The sequence below is a fragment of the Mustela nigripes genome, chromosome 3 (genome assembly GCF_022355385.1).
Source record: "Mustela nigripes isolate SB6536 chromosome 3, MUSNIG.SB6536, whole genome shotgun sequence".
Lineage (NCBI taxonomy): Eukaryota > Metazoa > Chordata > Mammalia > Carnivora > Mustelidae > Mustela > Mustela nigripes.
Window position 1 is genome coordinate 93,930,859 of NC_081559.1, and position 20,588 is coordinate 93,951,446.

Here is a 20,588-nt window from a genome sequence, read left to right on the forward strand (position 1 = left end):
CCAGGATCCTGAGATCATGACCTGAGGCAAAGGCAGAGGCTTAACCTACTGAGCCACCCAGGCGCCCTCTTGTTTTTTAAGTGGAAGGCCTTCTAATAGATGATTGTTGTCAAACTTTTTTTTTTTTTTTAAGATTTTATTTATTTATTTGACATATCACAAGTAGGCAGAGAGGCAGGCAGAGAGAGAGGAGGAAGCAAGCTCCTTGCTAAGCAGAGAGCCCAATGTGGGGTTCGATCCCAGGACCCTGGGATCATGACCTGAGCTGAAGGCAGAGGCTTTAACCCACTGAGCCACCCAGGCACCCTGCCAAACTTTATTATTAAAGACTTCTTTTAAAATGATGTTCTTGTTGTGTATGAACTTCATCTTCCATTTGACAGGAATGTATTTAAGTTGATTTAAAAGACCAAAGGAGATAATAAGGCTTTCTGTTTAGTCTGTGATATATATATCTTTATGAATTGATTATGTTTAATACCTCTCTCAGATGTTCTTTAAGAAATTTAAATTTTTGATTGACATAAGCTTGTTGGCTGACATTTCTAGAAAGGACGCTTATAATCATGTGTTAATGAATATGATAACTTTGAACAGGCATGTGGAGGAGTTCAGTCCCAGAGCTGTCTACACCAGTGGCAAAGCATCCAGTGCTGCTGGCTTAACAGCAGCTGTTGTAAGAGATGAAGAATCTCATGAATTTGTTATTGAAGCTGGAGCTTTGATGTTGGCTGATAATGTAAGAATCTTTTATACTTTGGGTTATAAAGAAATCAGAATAGTCCCTATGCTATCAAAAAGGGCTGTAACTTTCTATTAAAGAGATACCCTTAAAAAAAAACATTTTAGTAAATGATTCATAATTTCATTAATCTTGAATTTAATTGAGATTGTCATCATTAATTACTTCCTGGGCTCTGGAATGTATCATCTGCCCTGAGCCTGTGTTTGCTGTGACTAATAGTTCCCAGCATTTGTTCCTTTCCAGACCATGACACCTTTATGGGTATGTTTCTTGCATTTTACATGTATTTGACATAGATCTGTTAGATCTGTAAAGGCATATAGGCTATACCTCTATGTTTATAGACTTTATGTTCCAACTTTACCCTTCACTACCCCAGTCTAAAATCAATGCTCAGGTGCCAGAATATTTGACCCAGAGATTTACACAAGGTTTTGATGTTGAATAAGAATGCAATAAGTAACCATATATAACTATAACTGAATATAAGTAATCTTGCTCTTGGTTAAAATGAGTCAACATATATGGTTTCTTCTAGCTCTGGAATCTGTCGAACTATCCTACTCTAGTAGAGGAAATTAAGATTACTTACTTACCTTAGAGTTGTTTAGAGAATGAAAAGGTCTCTGTGGTAGCAAACTTGAGTTTATGTTTGCCATTTGGCATCTCAGAGGCAGTTTCTTATGCTAATTTGTTTGGTTACAAGGGTGTATGTTGTATTGATGAATTTGATAAGATGGATGTGCGGGATCAAGTTGCTATTCATGAAGCTATGGAACAGCAGACCATCTCCATCACTAAAGCAGGGGTGAAGGTATGTGTGTTCACTTCTGTTCTACATCATGCCTTAGGCTTAAAGACTAGTGTTGTTCTAGAGACATTCACTTGGATAAAATGCATTATTTCAACATGAAGTGTTGATCATTGAAATGGGAAACATAGCCCTGAGCATTATTAATCCAAATTATAGGTACTTTTTGGGTATTTTGAAAATGTGTTGCTATGACAGAAAGCAGAGAAAGTGTTGGTGAAATTTTTAGCACTTCACCTCTCAGAATTTCCATCAAGCTTCTGTATTCTTTGATAATGTGTGCTTCCAATTGCAACAAAAAATAATCAAAGTCAGTAGATTATTTAAATGAAAATAATAAGTACAGTATTTTAACCAACTTAGGAACCAAACTTCTTAAATAAAAGTAATGCATTCAAATAGGTAAGGAAAATTTAAGCAGTGGAAAAAAATATAAATTAAAGGGTGAAATCTTCCCCATAGCTCCTGTCACCAATAAATGTTCAGAAGTTACAGCACTTGCAGAAATTTTTCGTACATAAGTAGGCATAATACATGTAAATTAGTTCTTTGCTCATTTAGGTTCATAGTTTTATTTTGGCGACCTTTCTATACCAGTACATATTAGATCCATTTAGTATTTATGTTACCACATGGTTTTCAAATCTCTGTACCCCAGTTTGGTTCATTAGGTTTACTAGACTCCTGGTCATTTTCCGCCTTTTGATTATAAGCCATATTGTAGTAAACATCCTTGAACATGCATTTTACTGTACTTAGCTGCAAGATAAATTCCTAACAGATTGCTGGCTTAACGAGTGTGTGTGTGTGGTATCACCACCATTAATATGGGAGTACCTGTTTGCTATACATAATCAGACTTTAGTTTTGATGATTCAGTAAGTGAAAAATGATGCCTTAATATTTTGGTTTGCATTTAGTTAATTATGAGTAAGATTGAGCATTTTGTCTTGTGTTTATTAGCCATTCCAGATGTCTTTTTAAACCTTTAACAATGATTTCTTTTGTGGTCAGGCTACTCTGAATGCCAGGACATCCATTTTGGCAGCAGCAAACCCAATTGGTGGGCATTATGACAGATCAAAATCTTTGAAACAAAATATAAATTTGTCAGCTCCCATCATGTCCCGATTTGATCTCTTCTTTATACTTGTGGATGAATGCAATGAGGTAACTGTGTGAACTGTCACTGTTGGCTTCCTTTGTTATTTCCAGTTTGATTAATTGAAGGAGACAAGACTGTAGGATGTACTCTCGAACAGCTGGTGCGTACGTTCGCACTGACTTTCATTTCTCTCAGAATGGCACAAGATTGGGAAAAATGTTTATTAAGCACATCAAAATAAGGTCACTTTAATTGCTGGTTCCACTTAATTGTGTTAAGGAATATGGAGTTTTTTGTTGTTTTTGCTACTGTTTTTTATTTTTTTATTTTTTTTTTAACGATTTTGTTTATTTATTTGACAGACCACAAGTAGGGGGAGCAGGGGAGGGAGAAGCAGGCTCCCTGCTTGGAGCCCTCCCAATGCAGGGCTCAATCCCAGGACCCTGAGATCATGACCTGAGCTAAAGGCAGACATTCAACCGACTAAACCACCCAGGCACCTCTGTTTTTTTTTTTAATTCTCAAGAGATGAAACATATTACAGTTAACTCCCAGCTATACTCCTAAAGAGAGGGATTTTTTTGGTTGGGTGTTGGTTTTTTCTGGTTTTTTGTTTGTCTGTTTGTTTTTAAGTAAGCTTAGAGAAAATTGGGATACCAAAGAAATATTTTCCACCAAATCAATGACAAATGACAAAAAAATGACAAATGAGTCATTTATCTTCCTATATCTTCCCATCCAGTTCTTGAATGTATTAAGGTTAGCTATAAACTTGTGGATTTACTTGGTTAGTTATTAAAGTTACTTATACCTAGACTTAAATATTTAGCCACATTGCACAGCTCAGATGTGCACAGAAGTACAAAATGACATTATATGGAAGCTAACATTATGGGCTATACTGTTAATCACTGAGCACGAAAGTCCTACATTAGATTAGACAAAATGATTACCTCTTGATTAAAGCATTTATTATCTAAATAAAAGCTGTATTCCATTATCTGAATGTTTGGGGATCTTTAGTTTTTTATGTTTTGTTTTTTTCCCTTCACAAGTCCATGTAAATATTTAACCCAGTCCTCCTCCTTCCCCATCTCTACCCTCATAGCTGGGTGTTGTCTGATTTTCATATATTTTTGTTTATATGTGATTCTTTAATTTAGTTTTTAAACTTTTTTTTTTTAAGATTTTACTTATTTATTTATTTGACAGAGATCACAGGCAGAGAGGCAGGCAGAGAGAAGCAGGGTCCCGGCAGAGCAGAGAGCCCTATGTGGAACTAGATGCCAGGACCCTGAGATCATGACCTGAGCCGAAGGCAGAGGCTTTAACCCACTGAACCACCCAGGTGCCCCGCTTTTAAACTTTTTAATGGAAAATAATTTCAAACTTAAAAAACAGTTGCAAGAAATAGAATAATGCATGTAGGACCCATGTTCCCATTATTTCACATATTAACATGTCTATTTGGTGCTTTTTTTGTACTGTTGGAGAGAAAGTTGCTTATTTTTCGTGCGTCTGTGTGTGTATTTTTAAGATTTTATTCACTTATTTGTAAGAGAGAGAGAGCACAAGCAGGGGGAGCAGCAAGCAGAGGGAGAAGCAGTCCCTCCGCTGAGCAAGGAACCAGAGGTGGGACTTGATCCAAGGACCCTGGGATCATGACCTCAGCTAGAGGCAGACGCTTAGCCAACTGGGCCACCTAGGTGCCCCTTTTTTTATGTTAATAACAATTCTCTGATTATCTTCATATAGTCACAAGTGGCTGTATAATGTTGTGGCTAAGAGCATGAACTCTGAACCTAGACTATTCAAATCCTGGCTCCATTATGTATTGTGATGTCAGACAAGCTATTTTACCTCTCTGGGCCTCAACTTACTTATATGTAAAATAAGGACAATATTACCTACCTAATAAGATTTTTGTGAGGGTTACATGAGTAAATGCTTCTTGACAGGGGCGCCTTGGTCACTCAGTGGGTTAAGCCTCTGCCTTTGGCTCAGGTATCTCAGGGTCCTGGGATCGAGCCCCGCATCCGGCTCTCTGCTGAGCAGAGAGCCTGTCTCCCCCTCTCTCTGCCTGCCTGCCTCTCTGCGTTCTTGTGATCTCTGTCAAATAAATAAATAAAATCTTTTCTTTAAAAAATGCTTCTTGACAAACTTAAGGCAACAGTGTGGATATACGGAGCATCCAAGAAATCTTAAAGTCCGTTAATTCCTTCAAGAATATTCTTAGAGTGGGGCAAATGTATGTATTAAACTTTTTGATTTTAAATGAAACTGGTACCAAACTTTGCTCAGAAACTTACAGCTGTTAGTGGCACATTAGAGCTTGTTTTTAGCTATAAGTAATTTATTAATGCCAGGGATCATCTGGAGTGGATATTGTTGTGACTGACCAAAGTGATTTTCTTCTTCTGAATTAGGTTACAGATTATGCTATTGCCAGACGGATAGTAGACTTGCATTCAAGAATTGAGGATTCGATTGATCGTGTCTATTCTCTTGATGATATCAGGAGGTATCTTCTCTTTGCAAGACAGTTTAAACCCAAGGTAACTGGCCTTTTGTACTGGAATAGGGTATTTAAGAGGGCATTAAAAAGGGTTCTGTGGAAATTAAATGAACCTGTAGTTATTTTTTTCTTTTTGAGATTTTCTGTTTTGAGGAACAATGTTTCTTCAGAGAGTTGAGAAGAGGAAATTTTCTTAAAATGTGAATAATTTTCTTTTTCTTGTTAGGTGCTAATAAAAAATTTTTAATGGGTGAAGAATTTTGGATAACCAAATAAAGTAGAGCATACTTTTATTTCAGCCGTTATTCCTAAGAATCTTAAAATTACATGAGCTCAAATCAATAGTCTACTGAATGTTCTTGAATCTTTCTCTAAGGAGAAATTTGGGTTCCTTTAGGAACGTGGCTTAATATTTTACAGTAATTGATGTAGTTCATTTAATTGAACATTTTCCTAAAACAGTATACCAAAAAAAAAAATTTTTTTTTTTGAATACCAAAAAAAAAAGTTTTTACACAATTGTCTGCTTCAACTTTGGGGAATTCCTTTTAGATTTTAATTATCTGTCACCTTCACTGATTTTCCACAATATGGGATTGATTCTCACTGTCCTGAAAGAAGCTTAATGAGACATTTAAAAGTAAGGGTTATTGGTCATGTCTGTTGAAGGCGGCTTTTGTTCTCTATGACTGTGTGGTAACCGGTCCTGTGACCTTAGCAGGCTTCTTTAATTAGGCTGAGTTCCTCACTCTGAAAAACTGAGTATTCTTTTAGTATTCTCACTTTGTTGTTGTTATTCAACAAATAATAAGGTTTACTGAAACAGCTGGTGTGTACGTGCATGTGTATAGACCTCTTTTTCCCCAAAGACAGCATAAGTTAATTAACTGAGTTTCAAGAATAGTTTGAGCACTAATTTGTTTAATGAGCTTTGGCATCTTGGGCTTAAAAGGTATTACATCCTATTCCACTGCTTCAGCTTGTTTTATGTCTTTTAGAAATGGCATTTGCTTAACTACCCTGTTGTATTCCTGTTTATAAAATTAGTATATGAAATTCACAGGTGTCCTTAGTTTAGTTTCTTATAAAATGCATTTCAGTGTTAATTCTTTGTTGACTTCAAAGTTTGACCCTTTCAGTTCTCCAGAGTGTCTTAACCTGGAAGGCTCTTAAACTTATGTTTAATGCAGCTCCCATTAAGTAGAAAAGCTCTGACTTTGGGCATGTTCTAAAACAGATTTCTAAGGAGTCAGAGGATTTCATTGTGGAACAGTATAAACGTCTCCGCCAGAGGGATGGCTCTGGAGTAACCAAGTCTTCATGGAGGATTACAGTGCGACAGCTTGAGAGCATGATCCGTCTCTCTGAAGCAATGGCTCGAATGCACTGCTGTGACGAGGTATCAAAGTCACTTTAATAATGGGAGGAAAGTGCAATTGATTTGTTGGTTTATAAGCATGTTTTTATCTTTGGTATGACAGTTGAATGCTCATAGGATACATGATGCTAGGATTTCTCCCTTGAAAGTTGCTGTTAAGCATTTATTGAATACAGTTAGATTAATATGAAATAATCATTTTGTACATTATAGAGTACATATTGAGGTGAGTTACCATTAACAGGTAGGTGATCCTCCTGAAGTTTTGTCAGAAAGTCAGTAGAAGACTAGTTACATCATCACATCACAGGAAGGGTGAGTACAGTGTAGTAAGTTATTTTGAGAGAGACCACATTCACATAACTTTCATTATAGTATATTGTTGTAATTGTTCCATTTTATTATTCATTATTGTTAAGCTGTTACTGTACCTAATTTATAATTTAATTTGCAATTTATAATTTAATTTATAAATTAAACTTTATCATAGTATGTATGGACAGGAAAAAAAACAGTTTAAGTAAGGTTAAATACTACCTATAGTTTAGGGATCCCCTGCGGTCTGGAACATAATCCCAGAGAATAAGAGAGGATACTGTGTACCATATTTTATTTATCCATTGATCCATCAGTGGACATTAGGGTCACTTCCACCTCTTGACTTTTGTGAATACTGCAATGAACATGGGTATTTATATGTTTTAGATATTAATCCCTTATCAGATATCTAACATGCAGATATTTTACCCCATTCTGTAGGTTGCCTTTTTTACTCTGTTGATTATCTTGATGCTCAGAAGTTTTTGAATTGTATATTATTTCCTTTGTCATTTTTCCCTTTTGTTGACTGTTCTTTTGACACCACTATCAAATCCGATGTCCTGAGGCTTTTTTTCCTGTGTTTTCTTACATATGTTTTATAGTTTTAGGTCTTCATTCTGTTTTGAGTTAACTTTTTATGTGATATAAGGTAGGGGTCTAACTACATTCTTTTATATAAGATATCCAGTTTCCCCAGTATCATTTTTTGAAGAGACTGCTTTCCCCAAGGAGTGGTCTTGACACTGTTGTCAAAAATAATTTGACCATATATGTGAGGATTTAAGGAGAACCATTACTTTATTTAAGCGCAGTCATAGAATATGTCCCCCCTTACAGCATTAACACTTTTAAGATGTCATCCAGGTTTTGTGTAGAAGTAGTTTGCCCATTTTCATTGCTGTGTAATATTCTGTCAGTATGTCACAATGATTCACCTATCTTTTGTTAATGGATGTTTGGATAGTTTCCGATTTGGGTTCTAGTGGGATATACATGTCTTTGGGTCTATATGATATACAGGTGTGTGTACATTTCTATTGGGTATACACCTAGAAGTAGAATTGTTATAGGTCGTACGTGTGTTCAGTTCAGTAAAGACTGCCAAAATGCTTCCATAGTAGTTGTATCAATTTGCGTTCCCACCAGCAGTGAATGAAAGTTGTTCTACATTCTTTTCAATACTGTATAGTACTAGTCTTTTTAAGCCATTCTGGTGAATTTATGGTGTTAACTCGTGTTTTATGTGTGTGTGAGAAAACTAAAATGCTACTGTGATTTGGTACGGAGAAAATCTGTGTAGTATATGAAGAAAACTGACTTTCTTGATTTACCTCCTCTTGATTGGTTTAGGTCCAGCCAAAACATGTGAAGGAAGCTTTCAGGTTACTGAATAAGTCAATCATCCGAGTAGAAACACCTGATGTTAATTTAGATCAAGAAGAAGAGGCCCAGATGGAGGTAGATGAGAGCCCAGATGGCATCAATGGTGAGACTCTTTTTTACTGTTCCGGAGTTAGGGACCAAAGTGTTCTCTGAGATGTTATGGTAAAATATACTTGTTGTATAGCAAAAGGGGGAAAAATGGATATTGAATTATACTGCTTACAAAATAAAATACAATTAAATAGTTAATATAAAATATATATGCTTGAAAGACTGAAAGAAAATACACCAAAATGGTGAGAGTGGACCTAATTCCCCAGCCTTATTTATTGTTATTTTGCTTTTGAATTAAACACTTGTTCTTGAGTACACTGGACCAGACAAATACCAGGTTTTTAAATTTTGTGTATAATATTGCAAATGAACTTTTAGATCATGAAATCTTTATATCTGCCATCCTTCCCATTTAGTTTTTTTTTGTTTGTTCTTTGTTTTGTTTTGTTTTTGTTTTTGTTTGGAGAGAGTGCACCCACACAAGGAGGAAGGAGGGACAGTAAGAATCTTAAGGAGACTGCACACATGGAGTCCTTCATGGGGGCTCAATCTCACCACCCTGAGATCATGACCTGAGCTAAAATCAAGAGTCAGGCATTTAACCGACTAAGCCACCCAAGCAACCCCTTCCAAATTAGTTTTGACTTCACTAGTAACATTTACAAATTTGCTTCTAATTTATTTGTAGAATTACTAAATACTAAGTATAACTATATGCTTGTTTAGAAGTTATTATTAAAACAGATGTAATATACTCATAAACATTTGAGAGGGAAGTGTTGGAAGCACAAAAACAAGATTCAGATGGTTGATAATTTCACTTAGGTCATGTTGACAGCCCTGCTCCTGTGAATGGAATCAATGGCCACAGTGAAGACATAAACCAGGATTTGGTTCCTAAAGCATCCTTAAGGCTGAGCTTCCCTGAGTACTGCCGAATCTCTAACCTAATTGTGCTTCACCTCAGGAAGATGGAGGAAGGTAAGGCTCTACCTAGTGTGTGCACATCCTCAGTCGTTATGTAAGTTTTATTTGCATAAACCAATTCTCTTGCTAAAGATTTGTTTTGTCAGATAATAAATTGTTATACAAGCTCATTTTGGCAAAGAAAATCTTTGGGATATCATTATATCTGACAGTCTGAACATTTACCCATAGGTTCATTGTCAGATAAAGGTCATTTGTTTAATGTTCTTGGCCCATTTTAATATTTTTGGGAAGCAGAAGTTGGGATCTGATAATATGTAAAGAAGCACTTAGCAAATGTTTATACAGATGCAAAATCAGTGCTCCTTAGAATAACTTTACTTCAAATGGATGGACTCTAGGTTATTTATATTTCATAGGCAAGTAATTGAACTGAAAGGACCATATTAGCCAGTTATTTTCTACTAAAAATGAAGTAAGTAAAATCCTTGTTTCTCCATAGGTAAAGTGTGATATCTAAAACTAGTACGCTTCCTTTTTTTTTTAAGATTTTATTTATTTGACAGAGAAAGAGATCATAAGTAGGCAGGGAGGAGGGAGGGGGAAGAGAGAGGAGGAAGCAGGCTTCCCACTGAGCAGAGAGCCCGATGCGGGGCTTGATCCCAGGACCCCAAGATCATGACCCAAGCCGAAGCAGAGACAACCCACTGAGCCAACCAGGCGCCCTAGTACACTTCCTACCCTGACTGTTTTACTATGCTTTTCTAACATGCCTATCATTAATCCTCAGGCAGAAGGGAAAATGATGAAATCAAGAGGCTGAACTTAAACTTTTCATTTGGTGGTTAGCCATCAGGTAGTTCTTACTTAAAATGCTGTTTTCCCTACGTATACTCTCCTCAGTATCCTGCCTGTGATGGAAGAAGAGAACAGTAGAGATTGTCTTACTAAAGGTTTGAGCCCTGTAGTTTTTGCCCTTGTTTCCTTAGAATTGTAGGCCAGTGGGAGGAAAGAGAGAAGGCAGTGAAGAGCCACTGGGACAGACAGGTGTTAGCCCCACCCTCTTCTCACATGAAAACATTTGGGAGTTCACATCTTCTCGTGTTCACATTGTATTTCATTTTTCTCCTTATCATGCAACTGAATTTTAAACATGGCAAACCATTAATCAAACAGATATGGTTAGCACCCGGACACTATATGCATTCCACAGATAAATTCTGCTAGGTCTTCCTTTAAAAAAAAAAAAAGATACTGTTCACCCAGTCAAGTAAGTTATGAATTCTCAGTCTTCAGGTGGGCAGCTCTTTTCTAGTCTAGCACAGGGAGCACAACTTTTTTTTTTTTTTTTTTTAAGATTTTATTAACTTATCTTTGCAAGAGAGAACACAAGCGCAAGCTGGGGGGAGAGGCAGCGGTAGATGCAGACTCCCCACTGAGCAGGAAGCCCGATGTGGGGATGTGGGACTGATCTAAGCCACCCTGTACAGGGAACACAACTTTAAACCAAGAAGGTCACTTACCAAGAACATTTAGATAATGAAATTTCAGTACATGCATAGTAAAACTTTTCAAAGGCATTGTCAGTAAAGCTGGAATTTTCTTGTCTTGATTTTATATTTTATTAGCAATCACTAGAGTCAAGACTAAGTAGTTTTCTTTTATTATACTTCGTTTCTATAGTAGTTATATTATCCAAGTTCCAGCTTTTCTTATGACATTTAAGTTCTGCTTTGAACTCTTAAGTAGACAGTCATCCAATGTAGATAGACCTTGCTGAAATAAATCGGTAGTTTTTTATTTTGAGTACATTTCTTGGCTGATCCCAGCTGCATAAAGTCTTCCTTGTTCCAAAAGGAAGAGTTATGTTTAAGAAGTTTTGTTGCTGTTGCTAATTTATGCTTTCAGCTGCTATTGGCAAACGTTCGCATGGGTGATGAAGCATAAGGTGAAGGAAACACGTTCATAGTTTGAAATCCTAATAGCTTTTAGAAACTTGTTTCTTATGATCTCTATTTTATTAGATTTTTTCCCTCAGGATAAAGTGAAGCATAATTTAATACAAGTAATATGACAGGTTATTTCAAGCTTATGCTGAAACATTGCAAATCCTACTTTAGCAGATACACTTTCTGACAGGTTGATGGTTATCTAATCTGTACATTATCTTGTATATGCAAACCCTACAGATTGGCAATATAGCTTGCTAGAAGGAAAATTTAATCCTTTTGAAATGTATTTTTTGTTGCAGAAGAGGATGAGTCGGCATTAAAGAGGAGTGAGCTTGTTAACTGGTACTTGAAGGAAATCGAATCAGAAATAGATTCTGAAGAGGAACTTATAAATAAAAAGAGAATCATAGAGAAAGTCATTCATCGACTCACCCACTATGTATGTACAGAACTACTCTTGCGTGATTATTAATGAGGGCGGGAGTCCATGCCTTATACCTCTGGTTCATAAATGTTCATTTTTTGTGTGTTCTTGGGATCTAGTCAAAATTATGAGTTGTTAAAAAAGAGAATTTACAGCGGTTAATTGACTTCTTTTCTCTGCTGAAACAGCAGAACCTAAGTTAAATCTGGGAAGGTGGAATTCGGATCTTACTGAGCATTTTTAACTAATGTTTTCTACTCCCTTAGCCGTAAACCTGCAAGCATTCTGACCCCCATCTCTTCTTTACTGTTTCTTCTTCCCCATATCCTCCTACATCACTGAGCTTACATGTGGTCTGTCCCAATGATCACTCTTTTCTCAAACTTTAAGCTGTATTCTCTCTGTTTTACTTGATTGGTGAAAACCCTGCATTGGTTAAATATAATTTTTCTACTATACTGCATCTGAGCAGTTAAAAGTATCTGGAGAAAGACAGACAAATCACGGGCCATGTCTTACTTTAAATATATGACCACTAATCTCAAATGGACCGTTGTTTACTACATCTTACAACCTCACACTGGCACTGCCCAGTGCTGTGACTTCTCCCACTCTCATATGGGACCATTACAGGCATACCTCCTCCCTCCTCACATCAGTTGGTCATTCTCTATATTCAGCCTGTCCGTAACACTTGTCACTTTTTTTTTTTTTTAAGATTTTATTTATTTATTTGACAGAGAGATCACAAGTAGGCAGAGAGGCAGGCAGAGAGAGGAAGCAGGCTCCCTGCTGAGCAGAGAGCCCGATGTGGGATTCGATCCTAGGACCCTGAGATCATGACCTGAGCCGAAGGCAGCGGCTTAACCCACTGAGCCACCCAGGCGCCCCAACACTTGTCACTTTTGATTGCTCCTTCTAAGTCATCATATTCTCCTGGTTCTTCTCCTATCTTGCTAGTTATTTCCACTTAGTCTCTTTTCTCAAATCTTGTAACTTTTTTTTTTTTTTAAAGATTTTCATTTATTTATTTGACAGAGAGAGGTTACAAGTAGGCAGAGAGGCAGGCAGAGAGAGAGAGAGGAGGAAGCAGGCTCCCTGCTGAGCAGAGAGCCCGATGCGAGACTCGATCCCAGGACCCTGGGATCATGACCTGAGCCGAAGACAGTGGCTTAACCCACTGAGCCACCCAGGCGTCCCAAATCTTGTAACTTTTTAAATGGAGTGCTATTTCAGTCCTCAGACCTCTTCTCTATTTACATTGATTACCTGAGTGATTTCATTTGGTTCTATGAGTTTAAACCCATCCACTAATGACTCCCAGATTTAGCTCTTAAACCTCTTCTTTAAACTCCAGATGTCTAGCCAGCTGCCTTCTTGTGAACTGTAGGCATCTCACACTCACTGTGTTCAAAACAGTTCTTCCCCCCACCCCCGCAGGATTCCCATTTACTTACTTGTTCTAAGCCTTCTACCTTAGAATCATCCGTGATTCCAATTTCCCCTCATAGCTTCTCCTTTTAGCAGCAAACTGTGTGAGCCCTGCCTTCAGTATGTGTATTCTGTGTTCTGTTCTCCCCACCTTTACATCTTTAGCTACTTTGCCTGGACTTTGACAGGAGCATCTTAACTGTCCTCCTGTTTAGTGGCTCCGTGTCCAGCAGCCAGACAGATCTTTTAACAAATCAAAATGTTTTAGGGCCCTACCTTCCAGTCCTTCCCTCATGTTTACAATAAAATCTCGTCTCCGTACCATGGCCTGCAAAACTTACACAATCAAATCCCCTGTTCACCTCATTGCATAGGACTCTTCCTGTTGCTCCTCAGGGGTGGTGGCCTTGTTGCTATTCTTAGACACACCAAACATGAAGACATTTCACTTGTCCTTTGTCTCTTTACCCAGATCCCCTCTTCCATTCTGATGTCTGCTCGTATGTTACCTCCTCAAAGAGGTGATTCTTGCCTGGGCTGTCAGAATAAGAGCCTCCTTAGTAGCAATCCCTAATCTTGCTTCCTGTTACTTGATAGTGCTTATCATTGTCTGGTGGTAGGTGTTCAGTTTGTCTCATTAGAATGCAAGCACCAAGAGGGCAGGAACTTTGTTTTGTTAACTACTATATCCCCAAGATCTGTTGTGGTGCCTGGTATGTGGAAAGGTCAAATATTTGTTGAATGACTGAATTTCTGTGTTTAAATGGCAGATTCGGCTATCCTACAGTTTACTTTAGTGTCCACTGTATAAATATTATGGATGTCACATATCAGGGTTATGGATGTCACATATCAGGGTTGTGACATCTGCAAAGTCACTTACTTGTGGAAGTAGATATGAGTGTATGATTACAGGTGGTTATGTATTTGAGGAGGCCTGTTGAAAACAGCTACTCAGATCAGAATTTAATAATATCTATGAAAATAAAGCTAAATTGGGGTGGTGTGCATTCAAAGGTCTTTCTCTGCTGGGCAGTATGTTTGCACCAGGCCAGTCCTTCCCTCCCTAGTGTCTCCTGGGATCAGTGTAAGATAAAACGACCCACACAAGAAATCCACATTAGGACACGTGGTGAAATTAGCTGATCTAAATTGGGGCTACATTTTTAAGTTTACACCACCTGAGCTAGCTCACTACAAAAGACTAGAGAGATTATATTGTGCTGATGAAGTGTTCTCCACTGTGAGGGTGTGTTAGTACATAAAGTGAGCTCTTGAAAGTGACAATAGTGCTCATACTGTGGAGCATTTCTGCCTTCTTTGGATCAAATCACTATTTTCTGAGTTCTCTATGGGCTTGGCAGGCAGTCCCTCTCCTTTGTGGGTTTGTCTTGTTTCGGTTTTTGAGAAAGAGAACACAAACACACATGTGCCCTGGGGGGGGGGGGGGGGGAGAAGGGCAAAGGGAGAAGGAGAGAGAATCTTAAACAGCCTCCATGCCTGATCGGGGATTTAATGTCACAACTCTGACATCATGATCTGAGCTGAAATCAAGTCTTTGGATGCCTAAGCAACTGAGCCACCCATGTGCCCCTCATTTGTTTGGGTATTTTAGAGTGACTTATAGGTACCTGTGGCATATTCTACCTTTTATTAGCTCATAGCTCAGAGTGAAAATTTTTCCATGTTAATTATCTTTAGATTCTACTTTTAACTGAATTATGAATGGATGGTATATGAAAGAGTTCAGTGGCCAGTGATTAAAAATTAACATAAGTGAAATTAAAACACTTAGTGATAAACAATGATAAGCATATTTATCAAGAGGATTTTGCAGTTGCATAATCTTAAACTTCATGCATTGTATCTTTTTTTTTCCTTTTTTTTTTTAAGATTGTATTTATTTATTTGACAGTGAGAGACTGAGAGTGAATAATGGGGGTAGTAGCAAGCAGAGGGAAAGGGAGAAGCAGGCTTCCTGCTGAGCAGTGAGCCTGATGTGGGGCTTGATCCCAGGACTGGGATCAAGACCTGAGCCAAAGGCAGACGCTTAAATGACTAAACCATGCAGGTGCCCCTGTCTTACCTTTTTTGAAATTATATTTACAAGCTGTAGTGTGCCAGGAAGCCTTACTAAAATCACAATGTCTGCTGAGATTATCTGTGTATTTTGTAATTTTTCAGAAGAGGTTTATGGTATGAAAAGGTCTGTATCCTAGTGGGAAAGATTAACAGAATCTTGGTAAAGATTTTCAGGGATAGTCCTTTTTCTTCTAACTTCTTCTGAAGGGGAAATGGAAGAAAATGCTAATACCAAACACTCAGGAGGGTCAAGTTCTATGGATGGGGGCATTTTTACAATATTGCTGGAAAGCTGAAGACAAATGTTTGTGTTCACAGGACCATGTTCTAATTGAGCTCACCCAAGCTGGATTAAAAGGCTCCACAGAAGGAAGTGAGAGCTATGAAGAAGATCCCTACTTGGTAGTTAATCCTAATTACTTGCTTGAAGACTGAAATATTGAAAGTAATTAACCAAGAGATTGTGGCCCCTACTTCTTGGCCTGGAGTCCAGATGTAGCTTTACTAGCAAGAGAAATGTTTCTGGGAGCAAGGGTTCAGGAAGGTTTATTTGGAGGAATAAACGCCTAGTTGGTGTCCTGAGTGTCATATTCCTATAATATGCTTTTATATTAACATTAACTATGTTTCTTGTCTAAATGAAGTTGGAACCCAGTGTGTGCTTTCTGTAAGCAAGACCATGTTTTCACATGTATAGGTAAAGGTCCAGTACTTCTATGGTATGTGAATAACTTGCCAGCTACTATTTTTTTGTATAAGAATAAAACATTGTGTCCTGCCGTTGTCTGTTGGATTTATTTCCTCCCTTCTCTAATTACTGCTTTCATCTGCAGTTGACCCTTGAATAACATGGAGGTTAGGGGCACCAGATCTCCCAGACAGTCAAAACTCTGTGTATAACTTTTGACTTCCCAAACACTTAACTACTAATGGCCTACTGTTGACTGGAATTCTTACTAATAATTTATATAGGTGACTAACATGCATTTTTTATGTTATATGTATTATATATTGTATTCTTAAAGTAATACATTTTTTTACTTAAATTTTTTCAGTATTTCCAGGCTACAAAGTTTGTCTACAAATTTTTTCAAATTGTTGTAGATCTCTAAAAAGTTTTCCAATATACTTATGGAAAAAATTTATGTATAAATGGACCCACACAGTTCAAACTTGAATTATTGGTGGAGGGGGGCGCAGCTGTACTCACAAACATGAGTCTTTCCCTTTTGTTTAATGTGAGGCAGGTGGGTGGAAGTGTATAGCATTGTAAGCCTCTAAGATAAGGTTCCTGTGAGGAGTCCTTATTAGAATTCGTATGACTGGATAAGGGACTTTAGGGATTACTTTCCAAAATGAAGTCCAGTTCTGCGTTTTGTTTTTTAGCACAGTCTATAAAAATTAAAACTTTATTCTACTTTTCTCATCATTAGAATGTTCATGATGTAGCAGTTCACACTGTTGCACCTTTTAACAACAGATGGCATTTGGGGGCCTGCAGGACTAGTTGGGGAATGTTTACAGGTTGTATGTGAGTTCACTAATAATAACTTCACTCTCCAGTGGCTTGAAAACAATAGAGTGAGGAGAACTGGGAATGGATGGAGAAATTGCACAGTTAGCAGATGCAGACTATAAACTCCTCTGCCAAAGATACGTTCCTAACTAATGAAGGAAGAAGCAGTGGGGAAGAGAAAACCAGGGTATAGGATATCAAGCTTCCCATTGAGGCAGTTAGGAGATGCTAGCATAAGGCACAGACAAATAACAGGCAGGACATTGGGTAACAGCTAGTGGAAACTTGGGACAGCAACAAGCCTTCTCTGTCCTGACTCCCACCATGATAAAATGAGATGGGGAGGTCCTGGGGGTGGGGGGGGGGGGGAAGCCGACTGACAGAAATTTGAACTTTAATTTGATCAAATATTTACCTAAAAGGGAATTTGAAGCATAGGAAAGATGAGTTTTTTGGTGAATTCTCTTATCAAATTCGTCATTTGGGTAGGGGCTTCCAGAGCATAGTGCTGTCATTACTATAAATAAAGCCTCGGTTTTTGCATGTTACTTGTCAAGGAGGTAAAGTGGCTAATGGATGATGGAGCATGTATTGAGATACTTATGAAGAAATTAGGCACATGTTAAGTAAATGGATAGATGTGTGTGGTTGGGTTTTGGTTTTTTTTTTTTTTAAGATTTTATTTACTTGTCAGAGCACAAGCAGGCAGAGTGGCAGGCAGTGGCAGAGAGAAACAGGCTTCCTGTTGAGCAAGGAGACCTATATGGGATTCAATCCCAGGACCCTGGGATCATGACCTGAGCTGAAGGCAGCAGCTTAACTGAGCCACCCAGGCATCCCTGTAACATGTTTCTGAATTGGAAGACTTGAATGTTAGAAGGTAACTGATCTATAATGTATTTCCCTTGAAATCACAGATACCATCAATGCGGAAATGACTACATAAATTGTGGAACAGCTGTACTGTAGGATAGTAAAAAATGGGGTAAACCTGTATGTTTGAAATGGAAATACCTCCAGGAAACATGAGGAAAAATGTGCAAATTAGGAGTGCCTAAATATATAAAGGAGTACATTTATAAGAATATATATATATATATATATATACCTAAATATATAAACCAAGTGTTATATATATTATATATATAACTAATATATATAATATATATAAGTAATATATTATATATCTATAAATATATAAGCCAAGTATTAACACAACTAAAGGGAAAAATCCGTAGCAATATATAATAGTAAGGAGGCTTCAGTACCCACTTTGATCAGTGAATAGATAATCCAGACAAAATACCTGTGAAGAAACATTGACTTTAAAAGACCTATTAGACCAGATGGACTTAACAGGCATACACAGGATAGTCCATCCAAAAGTAATAACATACATTCTTCTTAAGCACAAAGGGAATGTTCTCCAGGGTAGATCATGTTATGCAACAAAATAAGTCAATACATTTAAGAAGATTAAAATCATTGAGCATCTTTTCTGACCATAATACAGTGTGAAACTAGAAATCAATTACAGAAGAAAATGGGGACGCCAGGGTGGCTCAGTCAGATAAACCTCTGCCTTGGGCTCAGGTTGTGATCCCAGAGTCCTGGGATTGAGTCCCATGATGGCTCCCTGCTCCACAAGGAGTCTGCTTTTCCCTCTCTCCCTAACCCCCACCACTGCTCACTCACTCCCTCAATCTCTTTCTCTCTTAAGTAAAACTTTAAAAAAGAAAAACTAGGAAATCAAGAAATATGTGGAGATTAAACATGCTACCAAACAACCAATTACAAAGAAGAAGTAAAAAAATTCTAAAATACTTTGAGAGAAATGAAAATGGAAATACAGCATACAAAAACTTATGGAATTCATCAAAAGCAGTTCAAAGAAGGACCTTTTTTTTTTTTTTAAGATTTTATCTATTTATTTGACAGACAAGTAGGCAGAGACGCAGGCAGAGAGAGAGGGGGAAACAGGCTCCCTGCTGAGCAGAGTCTGATACAGGGCTCGATCACAGGACCCTGGGATCATGACCTGAGCCGAAGGCAGAGGCTTAACCCACTGAGCCACCCAGGTGCCCCTTTTTGTTGTTTTATTAATTTAAGTAATCTCTACACCTAACATGGGGCTCAAATTCATGACCCGGAGATCAAGAGTCACACACTCTTCCAACTGAGCAGGCCAGGTGCTTCTAAGAGGGAACTTTATAGGAATAAATAGCTACATCCAGAAATAAAGATCTCAAATAAACAACCTAACTTCACATCTCAAAGAACTAGAAAACAAATGTTAGTAGAAGGAAGGAAATAAAGACTAAAATAACAATAGAAAACCTCAGTGAAACAGCTGGATTTTGAAAAGAGAAAACAAAAGGCAAATCCTCAGATTCACCAAGAAAATAGGACTCAAAATCCAAAGTAAAGGGGCGCCTGGGTGGCTCAGTGGGTTAAAGCCTCTGCCTTCAGCTCGGGTCATGATTCCAGGGTCCTGGGATCGAGCCCTGCATCAGGTTCTCCTCTCTCTCTGCCTGCCTCTCTGCCTACTTGTAATCTCTGTCTGTCAAATAAATAAATAAAATCTTTAAAAAAAAAATCCAAAGAAAATGGGGGGCATTAAAACTGATAGCACAGAAATACAAAGGATCGTGTGATGCCTGGGTGATTCAGCCGGTTAAGCATCTGCCTTCAGCTCAGGTCATGATTCCGGAGTCTTGGGATCGAGCCCTGCATCAGGCTCCCTGGTTGGCAGGGAGCCTGCTTTTCCCTCTGCCTACTGCTCACCCTGCTTGTGCTCTCACCCTCGCTCTTGCTCGTTCTCTCTCTGACAAAGAAAAAAAAAAAAAGAACAAAAGAAAAAATATACAAAGATTGTAAGAGACTACTGTGAGCAATTGAACACCAACAAATAGAACAACCTAGAAGAAATTCCTTAGAAATACACAACCTACCAAGACTGAGACATAAATAGAAATCTGAACAGACCAATTACTAGTAAGGAGTTTGAATCAATAATGTCCAGGATTATATGGATTCAATAGTGAGTTCTACCAAATATTTAAAGAAAATTAATGCCGGCCCTCCAACTCTTCCAAAAAATAGAAGAGGAGGGAACACATAAACTTGTTTTATAAGGCCAGCATTACCCTAATACCCAAATCAGACAAGATCACCAAATGAAAAGAAAATTACAATGTCTCTGATGAACAGTGATACAAAAGTCCTTACATAATATTAGTTCACCCAATTAAAAAATACATTAAAAGGATCATACATCATGATCAAGTGGGATTTGTTCCAAGGATGTAAGGGTGGTTCAACATCTACAAATCAATCAATGTGATACTCCACATTAATAAAATGAAGGACAAAAATATGACCACCTCAGTAGATGAAAAAAAAAGCACTTGACAAAATTCAACATCCATTTGTGATTAAAAACTCAACAAAGTGGGTGTTAGAGGGAATGTATCTCAACATAATAAAGACCGTCTATAATAAGGCCACAGCTAACATCATACTCAAATGGTGAAAAGCTGAAAACTTTTCACCTAAGGTCAGAAAGGAGGTAAGAATGCCCACTCTTACCACTTGTATTCAATATAGTATTGGAAGTCCAAGCCAGAGCAATTAGACAAGGAAATGAAATAAAAGGAATCCAAATCAAAAAGGAGGATGTCACCGTTTTCACATGATATGATATTACATATAGAAAACTCTAGAGACTCCACCAAAAAAATTGTTGGAAGGAATCAACAAATCCAGTGAAGTTGTAGCATACAAAATCAATATGCAAAAATGTGTTGAGTGTGGAGGTCAAGATGGTGGAGAAGTAGCAGGCTGAGACTACTTTAGGTAGCAGGAGATCAGCTAGATAGCTTATCTAAAGATTGCAAACACAAATCCAACGGGAGATCAAAGAAGAAGAACAGCAATTCTAGAAA

General features: G+C 37.7%; 1 protein-coding gene across 1 annotated transcript in view; it reads left to right on the forward strand.

The window, feature by feature from the left end:
* The window catches only part of MCM6 (minichromosome maintenance complex component 6), a 36,049-nt gene extending 20,141 nt beyond the window's left edge, over positions 1 to 15,908 (forward strand). Inside the window, exons 9-17 of the mRNA XM_059394375.1 lie at positions 598 to 739; positions 1,452 to 1,559; positions 2,571 to 2,726; positions 5,088 to 5,216; positions 6,414 to 6,575; positions 8,226 to 8,361; positions 9,138 to 9,293; positions 11,491 to 11,630; positions 15,447 to 15,908. Of these exons, the coding sequence (XP_059250358.1) occupies positions 598 to 739; positions 1,452 to 1,559; positions 2,571 to 2,726; positions 5,088 to 5,216; positions 6,414 to 6,575; positions 8,226 to 8,361; positions 9,138 to 9,293; positions 11,491 to 11,630; positions 15,447 to 15,563 (1,246 nt within the window). The 3' untranslated portion in view covers positions 15,564 to 15,908. The remainder of the gene's footprint in view (positions 1 to 597; positions 740 to 1,451; positions 1,560 to 2,570; positions 2,727 to 5,087; positions 5,217 to 6,413; positions 6,576 to 8,225; positions 8,362 to 9,137; positions 9,294 to 11,490; positions 11,631 to 15,446) is intronic.
* The last annotated feature ends 4,680 nt before the right edge of the window (positions 15,909 to 20,588 follow it).